Here is a 9,743-nt window from a genome sequence, read left to right on the forward strand (position 1 = left end):
GGCACAGATACTAATGACTTAATGTATAATACTGTATATTATTGATGCTGTCGAAATACAAATTTGGCAGTTAAAAGTAATGCATTATTTTATAATAATAAATAACTAAATCAATAACTATCCTCAAGTCAACCTTACCTTGCAACTAGAAGAAAAGCACCATCCACCGTTATGATTTGGTAGATCCATGGCCACATGCAGAATTCATTATAAACCCATGTACTTACATCTACAGTCAATCTGGATTTTTGAATACTACAGTATTTCACTTTAATCAATTACAATGATTACTTCTTGTATTATCAGAAATAAATAGTCATGAGTTACTTCATTTTGCCTATTAAAAAAAACAGGAGAAATTAAGATCCGAGTTTCAATCACCTTTACAGTGTTCTCCTTGAGGAATAATCCAAGAATTTCAGCAATTGCTGCCCTAATTATGAAGCTAGTCTTTATGTTACTTTTACGTTTAAGTGCTCAACAGAAAAGTAAAGTAAGAACAGAACATCATCATACTGTAGTTCCTTTAAATTTTTAATTGACAACAAGAACATTTGAAAAGTAGTAAGTTCTATCTCAAACTCTTTTGAGTGTGAAATATCTCTAATGGTACACAACAATTCTAGCAAAAAGAATTTGGCTATGTGCATATCTCGAGATTGTCCTACAGAGTTCTCAGTTCTAGGATGTCCCAGAAACTCTTCCCTGTAGCTGACTGCCCTGGGAAGCACAAAACCTTTGGTGGTTTAAAGAATATTCACATAACCAAAAGCACCAAGTTCTGATGACAGATTTCTAGTTGGCCTTCAGAAGTCAGCAATAATGATATGTAAATTAAATACAAAAGCAACAGGAGGCCTAAAGCTGTTGACCACTACAAGAGTTCAAAATTCATTTATTTCATCTGTAAAGCAAAACACTTGGGGCTATCAAAAGACTTTTCTCCTGCACGTCAATAAAAGTGCATATGCTTAATGCTAGGTATGAAAACAACCCTTGTAAGTACTTAGTTTTTTAAAGGAAGTAGACTATTTGGTGATAAAACATAAATATATAGGCGCAGAATGTAAGTGAACAGCTGGCACTTCATAAGTTTTAATTGGAAAAGCACACTTTCTAATCACAAAATAAAGAAGGCAATCGCAAGTCTAAAATCAAAACTCCCTCAGAGCTATTAAACTATAGCTTTTAAATTAAAATAGTACAGGATAGCAACAGAACAGCAAGAGTTTATAGCTTTTTTCACTGCTATTGTTGGTATTAATTTGCCATCATTGATCAAGCTAGAACTTGATTAATTTTGCAAAAGCTCTTTCTCAGTTTCTTAAAGGAGGTAGTATAAAAAGGGTGCGATTTGAACAACATGGCCTCATCTGGCTGTAAACATTTCAAACAATAGACATAAATATCTATGATAAAAAGTACTGTGGAAGAGATTATTCTATAAATTGTTTTATGAACTTGAAAAGAAAAACAGTAGATACATGTAATACATTTACTTATTTGAATGTAGTTTAAATGATACAGAACAAGGTAACTGTGTTAGAAATCCACATACAATATAAAAACATTTGTTAGACATAAATTCACCATTCTGCTGACATTTGCAATAACTGCTTATCCAAGCTTAACTTCAGGTATTTATAGTATTTTTCATACATGATTTTTTTGTATACGTGCAATGTTTCATTAACTATACAATGTGAAACCCTGATTTTTGTAGTTTTTCATCACAATCTGAACATAATAGCTATTTGCATCTTAACACATTGGCTTTTTGAAACACTAGTAATTAAGGCATTTTTGCTGTATAGTTTCTCAATAGTGCAAACAAAAATTGTCTTTAATTTGATTAAAACGTGGAAGTAAATATTCCAAAGTGTTTTTTTAATGTAATTGGAAGATAGTTGTGCATTTTGGAGTTCTCTTGTGGAAGAAACACTTAAAAGCTCGTAATGCTGATTCCTTTTGTTGGTTCCTTATAACTGGTTCCACTGCCTTGTTTTCATGACAGGATAATTAATCTTCTTTTATGCGATGTTGTAGTAAAATACAGTAGTATTTAAATGAATACCTAGTAACTGAGTGAATCCCAAATGCAGCAAAGGCATACAGTTTTCGTAGTGCACTTTCACCTCACTGAAGTAAAAGTTGCTCCTACTAGACATGTTTCCACTTCAATGTGAAGTAGATTGTTAGGATTTTGTTAGTGGTTTCATTAAACAGCTTGACAGTTCAGTTCTCTTCTGCCAGTATTTCTCAAAAGGCTTTCAGAAATAGTACGTATTTCAGGGATACTTTAGGGGATTGTTTCACCACGTAAGCACACATAGTTTCCCAATCATGTCAGTGTAGCTGTAATAAATAAGCATTTACATCCTATAAGAAAAAAAAAGGAGAAAGTTTTTGTCACATTACTTGTAGCTGTAACATTAACTGTGTGTCTGAGTCAGGGTAAACAATCAGAACCATAATACAAGAATAATTATGTTCAAGCCAAATTTCAGAACAAGTTATCTTGAAGATTACTTTCAATTAATGCTCTCAATGGCATTTCTTTGTGTACTAAAAAGCCTGCAAGAAGAGGGGGACTCGTTTCCAAAGCCATCAATTTATTCAGTTTGTTTTTCCTCATCTCCCTGCATGCACAGGAAAAAAATCATTGTAATAAGATCATCTATTTGAAACATGTTTATTAAGAGTGATATTCCCTCACCCCATCCCTCCAACATTCTTGTACGACCCTTTTTGCTCCTGACTTGTTCAGGTGGCCCTGGTCACAATCTATCCTGATATACATTAAGTGGGCAAATGAACAGAAATGAAACCTGAATCCTGGAGAAACAAACTGACACTGGCTATAACTGCCATGTTGATCTACCAGAACTAGACAGTCTATATTACAAGCTCCCATTGCTCTACCAGCTGGGAGTTAGAACTCAGATCTTCTGCATCCCTCCTGACTGAAACTCTGCAAGAAGTTTGTAATTATCCTTGTAGCGACATGAACAGTGAAGTCAGAGGTGCATAGCAGTCCCAGAAGAATATGAAATAACTTACGTGTTTGATAGATCAACGTGACAAATTCTGTAGCAACAGAATTATAGATTCCACAAAGCTCCTTCAGATATAAGTAAAACATGCAATCTCCAAGTTCTTTACAAGTTCACTCAAATCCTTCATATAACCAAGTGTCTGCTTTAAGTCCTTTCTCACTGTCTACCTTCATCAGGTCCTGCCATGTGGAGAGGTTTCTTCCTCAGTGTAACTCTTAGTGCCCAACCTCAGAATGCCACGTTTATAGAGATGAGTATCACTAGCAGCAAATCATGCTTTTACCACACACCCTCATCATATTACTGATACCATAACATACCGAGAAAGGCAAACAGGGATTCACTTCAGATTGAGACACTCTTCTACTCTCTACAAACTCATAATTTTCGAAGCATTAGGTCAGCAATAAGCTTTAGAATTTATTATATTGTCACTTGCCCCAGTCACCTGATGTGCAAATGCTAACAACATTGCTGGGCTAAGATTCTCCATGCTGCATTACACATACAACAATGGGTACAGTAGATTTCAGAGAAAACATCTGTCCTTTCACAGACTACCTACTCATCTGGGGCTTTTTTTACATCAATTTTGAAGCTTATTACTATTAGCTATATTAAGGAGATGCTTTCTCTGTAAAGAAAGAAAAAAGGATAAAAAAATTCAGTTATCATTCTGAACCATACTACTACTACCATAGGAATACACTTCAGACTTCTGTAAAAATTGTGTAATACACTTGAGCATTAGTGGCAAATAAAGTAAAGGTGTTTCTGTCCATCAATAGTTTAGCATAAATAACATCAAATGAGAGGAATACTGCAAGTGATACAGCTACGTTCATTACTAAACACAACTGGAACTGCATTTACCTTAGCTATATTACCAGTATATCCTGGAACCAGAGTAAGATGATTCTCCTGTTCCCATAATCCACTTAATTGTTGTTTTAAAATATGAATATTTCTGGAAAAGAATGAACACTACTTTATAACATATATACTACATTTCAGTAGACTGACTGAAACACATGATTAATACTGCATATAGACTTGGTCTCCATATAGTCCTAGTGATATTGCCACAACATCAGAAAAATTTTGATGCAACTTCTACAGCATTTGTATAACCTCAATATGACTATGTTCTACATGTATTAAAACTCCAGTAAAAACAACTAAAACCATGACAATCCTTAGAGTTAAGTTTCCAAACACCACCTATCTTGAGAACTGAAAAACTTCTAAGTACTTTTAAGCTTTGGTTTCAAATTATGAGTGTATTTTTTCTCTCGTAGACAAGGTGTGCTCCTACTGATCAAAGTTAAAACAGATTGAGATGGAGTAAGCCTCAGAAACATATTTAAATATTTCCCAATAGTATACTCACCTGTCCTCTGCCTTTTCTGTATGTGCAGATAGTTCTGACCACCATCTTTTAATGACAGCCTGAAGCCAGTTTAAACCAACTATCACATATCTGCAACAACATATTTTACACATTATGCTTCTTTTTCCCCTCCCTCCAGTATCTACAGGTCAGTGAAAGCATCAAGACAAATTGGTAAGCAACTTGAGAAAGCAGCATGTTTTCTATTCTAGGAGAAAAAACTAGACAAGTGGATAAGTTTAAAATTGAAAACATTGGCAACTATTTGAAGTGATAAACTGAAGCTCTTGTTGAAAAAGTAGAAATTATTCAGCTATTTTTCCCAAAAACTTTGCTTTGATTTGATGTTATAAAACATACTAAAATCTTGGTGCTATTCTGTTTTACGGTTTAGGATAAATAAATCTGCATAAGGGCAAAGCCAGTCCCCCCTGGTCCTTAACCTTGCAGAAAAGTTTTTGCACTGCTGGTTTGCTAAAGGAGGAAGGTTCACAGGCAAGTTCCCCTTCATGTAGGTGTTCCCCGAGAAAGGCAGGGTTGGGGGAAGGGGCAGAGGGAACAAGAGTCAGAGAAGCAAAAACACCATTAATTTCCATTAATTGCATAGCCAGGAAGTAACAGTGTTTTGAAAACATCTGAAATTAATACTTACTCTTCATATTTGCTTTTAAGCAGTGATTTCACTAAAGGCAAAAGATCTACACAGCAGCCAACTGAAATATATGGTTTTTCTTCCTGTAAACTTAAAATACAAGACGTTTCAGAAGTGCTTGAACTTCAGCGTTGTTATAGCAGATTCTTATCCCCCACTTCTTTTCATTTGTACCTGTTTGTAAGCACAGGAAGGCAGTCTACTACCACTCCAAGATCCTGTATCCTAGAAACATTAACAATAAAATAATAAATGTTACTAGTAGAGCATAGGTTGACGTCACATGCTTCCACTATGGTTTAAAGAATAACGAAATGATAACATTTAAGGAACCCCTAAAAATTCTGCAGCATATTTGGGATTGCTAACCACTTTAAGAATACAAAAGAAGAGACACTCAGTTTACCTCACTAAGTAGGCTACCAGTTCACTTATACTTCTCCTTCTCCAAAAGGTTAAAGCTACGTTCAGCCTCAGATTCCTGCTGAAAAGAACTTGAGCCATAGTTTCATGATCCTGAGAAACCTGTATATTTTTGAAAATATAAAACAAATTTACCACAAGTAGCCAGTAACACCACAATAAGCTGCTGTAATACAGTAATTTAGTATACAAAAATATACCCTCCTACCTGTATGCCGATGAGTTTGTTTTAGAAATTTAGCTAACCATGGCCTTAAACAGACATTTCCCTTAGAAGGGGGCACAAACAGATTAAGACTACTTTACCAAACAGCTACAAGAATAAGATCTGTAGACACCTAAAGAAAGGTATCTAATAATTAAAGAGAGCATTCATGAGCATCAACCTATAATTCTCACCAACTCTGAGAACTTTTTACTTCGATGATTATTTTGAGAACTTCAACAATTTAGACACACGTAGTTACATGTATTTTCTGAACTTTGACAGAAAAAGTTGATTTCTGAAAAACCTTGTTCTCAGAATGAAGTTTAGGTATTTTATTAAAATCTTGGATTGGAATGAACACTGCAGAGCCACTCACATCTCTCAAACCAGTTAAACAGCTACCTGTGGCCAGTGATCTGGTTTTTGGTTTACCAGAATCTTTCCCAGTCTTCACTTCTTTACCCTTCTTTCCACAACCTCTTTATTCTAGCTATTCTGCCACTCCTTCCTTGAAACAACCAAATTCAGTGGAGTACAAGAGTGTCACAGACTTGTACCTCCAGGCTACTGGACTCTCAGGGCTCTCTCTTCATGGCAGCCCACACTTACAGTACCATGAAAGAGACAGCATGGTGATAGTCTTGAATCTTATCTTCCCTGCCATGCCTCACTTTAAACACCTGCAAGCCTCAACAGTTAACAAGCATCTACAGTGACAGAAATGGAAACTTCAACATTAAAGGACTTAAATGGCCTTCACTATCACAAAACCTGGTTCATTTAAATATTTGACCTTTTAGCCAGTTTCAGAAGCCCTGCAAGCATTCACTGGGTTTCCATCAAGAAATCTTAACAAGAAATACAGTCTTAGACAAACAAGTAAGTTAGTTTCATACACACTAAGCTGATACAGGTATTGAAAATAGTCCTATCCTACCTCACCAGCTCATTCCCATCCATACACTAACACTTCCACACTTCCATAAACATACATGTGACCAGCTGTCATGCCAGATCACGAAACCTAACCAGGTCAAAACAATGGTTTCCTTTGGTACTGGTACAATTTTAACCCAGACGAGCCTGGCTGATCTGAGCTTCTTTGCTGACACAAACATGGGGAAAACTGGCAGGACTACTACTGTGGTCTTACTACTGTAGACTCACAGATAAAGACTGTAAATCCCAAGACCTGAGCCAATCTATATGTTAAGAAAATTAACCTCTTTGACAACTTTCACAGCTAGCCACACAAAGAAACTACCAGGAATACTTCTATCTGAAACTAAGGTTTCTTTAAACTCTACTTACCTCTGAAAAAAATCCACTATATTTGGATGAGGGGCCTTCTGTTTGAGATGAGCCAGAGTCACTAGAATTCAGCAAATGTGTACGACTGTCGTTGCGCAGTTTTGCTGGCAGATTCCCTGCACAAGCCAGTTCATTTTCTTTATTTGCCATGTCACAGCCCCTAGATTTAGGGAACTGTTTCTTTCTGTAACAAGGCTTTGGAGTATAACAATGAACTTTTCTTTTACAGTACACTACTTTGAAAAGAGAGAGGGGACTGGTCACCGTTTTTCCGACTGTTATTCTGCAATAAATAAGCAGTATTTTAGTGAAGGTTGCTTACACCCAAGAAATACTTTGCGTTAAGTTAAAACATATCATTACAGCAGTCAACTTGCAGGTTACTTAAAACATTTTATCCCCGAGATATGCTTTCATGACATTTGAGTTATTGGAAGCAAAAGCTACCACCAATATTCTCCTCCTGCTTTTATTAATGCAGAGACACATTATTACGGAAGTGGACACAAGAACCAAGTACTGTCAGTAAAATTAAAACCTATCTTCTACAACACCCAAGCAGGCACAAATGGATTTAAACCACTTCTTCCTCCCTGCCTCCCTCTCAACTTGAAACTCACACTCTGAAGAGCACAGCTCTCCTACCTGTTTGTATATGAAGCCAGCTGTTTTGGAGATTTCTTACCCTAGGAGAAAGGGAACAGAGAATGAAAAAGCTTTATTACTAAGAAGGCTCAAGCACTCCCACAATTTGTCAAAAAGAAGTTCTGCTTTACCATGACCCAGGTTTACCACAGATTCCTTTCCTTCCTCTCACTCTTCCAATTCTGTAACTAAAGCACAGCTACATTAACCTTCCTATAATCTTAAAGTATTTCAGTGACCTACAGACAGACTAGCTCTGACATAGCTGTCCTTGGAGCACCATAGTCAGCTGTAGGCTCGGGGTATCTTTGGCAAGAGGCGGGATTGTGACATCAGAGACAGATTCTTTAGTTACTAGCAAAGTAAAAACTGACTAATATAAAAAGCCTACCACAAACTGATGGCAAAATTGCATTACGTGTCTCTCACATACATTTAAAGGATGATAATACAGAAGATGCTAGTTTTGGGAAGGACGATAGCAGAACATTTCCCCACCAAAGCACAGCAACAAAACAAAACAACCAAGACTGATGTAGACAACACCAGCTTGATTATCCTGAATTCATTCATATGAAACAGATTAGCACCCTAACACCAATTAGGCTGCATATCCTGTGATATCCTACAGGAATCACAAAATTCATTCAAGGTTGTGCCACACAGATTAGTAAAGCCTTTGAAAATTAAGCAACACAAACTGAAGATGAAATTCTAAAAACTTTTTTTTATACAGTAGTCTTCAATGTTTTAGAGCTTCATGTAATGAAAATTAGTTCAGTTGTGACATTCTGGTCTACTGTTTTTCATTAGTAAACAAATTATTAAAAATAAAATACTAAGATGTTCAAGTTAGAAATATGTTATTTTCATATAAACAGGTACTATGCTCATATACTGCAGGCATTTCAACTTGAAAATTTATACCACTTAACATTTACATTGCATCAGCAAAACCATGCTAAGATTTTTTTTGTTAACACTGAGACATAAAATCATATGGGCTTTAATACACAATTTAAATAAGCAAACAGAGGATATTTGCATCTTCACCACTGTTTGAAGTGATGGTGTCACAGTAAGTTTACCTCCACTGCCTTACTCTTCAGCCAGTAACACAGGTAAGGGATTATGAGAAAATGTTTCTAACTAGCAAGAATCCAGTGAAAGCAACGTATGTGTTACTAGACAGTGTGGTAGATCAAGCTGTACGACAAGATGACAGGTCCATTTCAATGCAGGTATTTCACCTACCCCACCTCTCACTTGTGCCATGTAGCTCTCTTGGCAAGAGAACTTTTTGATGATAGAATTCCTCTACTAAAACAGTTCTTGGCTAGACTGCAGAAAATTAGGCAGTAGCAAAACTGTATCAGTATGTACTGCTCATGTGAATGGTATGATCCATGTATCTGTGCAGTCACTGCCTGTGCCTATTACAATATATATCTTTGATAATATAATTGCTGTTCAAGCTAAAGATCTATTGCACATCTAAACCTGAAATGCTCAACAGTGCTGTGCTTCTAGTTTTAGACTGCTCAGAACTATGAACTAGTTTGAATGTTTATTTCAGTTTCATCAGAGGACAAAATACCCCAAAACAACCAAACAGCTTACCTCCTTCATGATCTTTTTAGTGGAAGAAGAGATTCTTTTTCTGGGGAGATCAATGGGATGACCTTCGATACGCAATACTTTCTGTTTTTTAACATTGTGGGCTTCAGATGCCATAATCTCTCAAATCTCTGTTTTCAAGAGACAGATATTTAGTTATATTTTCTAAATCAGTCAGCTTTCTTCAACTGCAGCTGGCAAAACCAGTTAAAAGAGTTAAATTACTTGAATTATTTATGTGATGGAACGTCTTGCAAGACATCATCCTTTAGCAAATGTTAGCTGGATGCCTTATCATGAGTAACATGCTGATGAGCACTTCAAAATTCTTATTTAGTTTAAAAAAAAAAAGGGGGAATGAAAACAAGGCCCCCCCCCAACAGAGGCAGAGATCATGTTTTCAGACAAGCTTAGTACACCTGCACTGAAGGGTGCCATTCA

General features: G+C 36.2%; 1 protein-coding gene across 1 annotated transcript; it reads right to left on the minus strand.

Moving 5' to 3' along the window:
* Positions 1-1,073: 1,073 nt before the first annotated feature.
* On the minus strand, positions 1,074-9,436 carry KATNBL1 (katanin p80 subunit B-like 1). Its single transcript, XM_010285045.1, has 9 exons — positions 9,306-9,436; positions 7,686-7,726; positions 7,041-7,323; positions 5,505-5,623; positions 5,273-5,323; positions 5,099-5,188; positions 4,447-4,536; positions 3,930-4,023; positions 1,074-2,379 (listed from the first exon to the last, which is right to left on the minus strand). Exons 1-9 carry the CDS (start codon positions 9,417-9,419, stop codon positions 2,347-2,349), a joined length of 915 nt encoding a protein of 304 aa, XP_010283347.1. The 5' UTR covers positions 9,420-9,436; the 3' UTR covers positions 1,074-2,346.
* Between the last annotated feature and the right edge of the window lie 307 nt (positions 9,437-9,743).

This window comes from Phaethon lepturus, unplaced genomic scaffold (genome assembly GCF_000687285.1).
Source record: "Phaethon lepturus isolate BGI_N335 unplaced genomic scaffold, ASM68728v1 scaffold35110, whole genome shotgun sequence".
In the NCBI taxonomy this organism is placed as follows: domain Eukaryota; kingdom Metazoa; phylum Chordata; class Aves; order Phaethontiformes; family Phaethontidae; genus Phaethon; species Phaethon lepturus.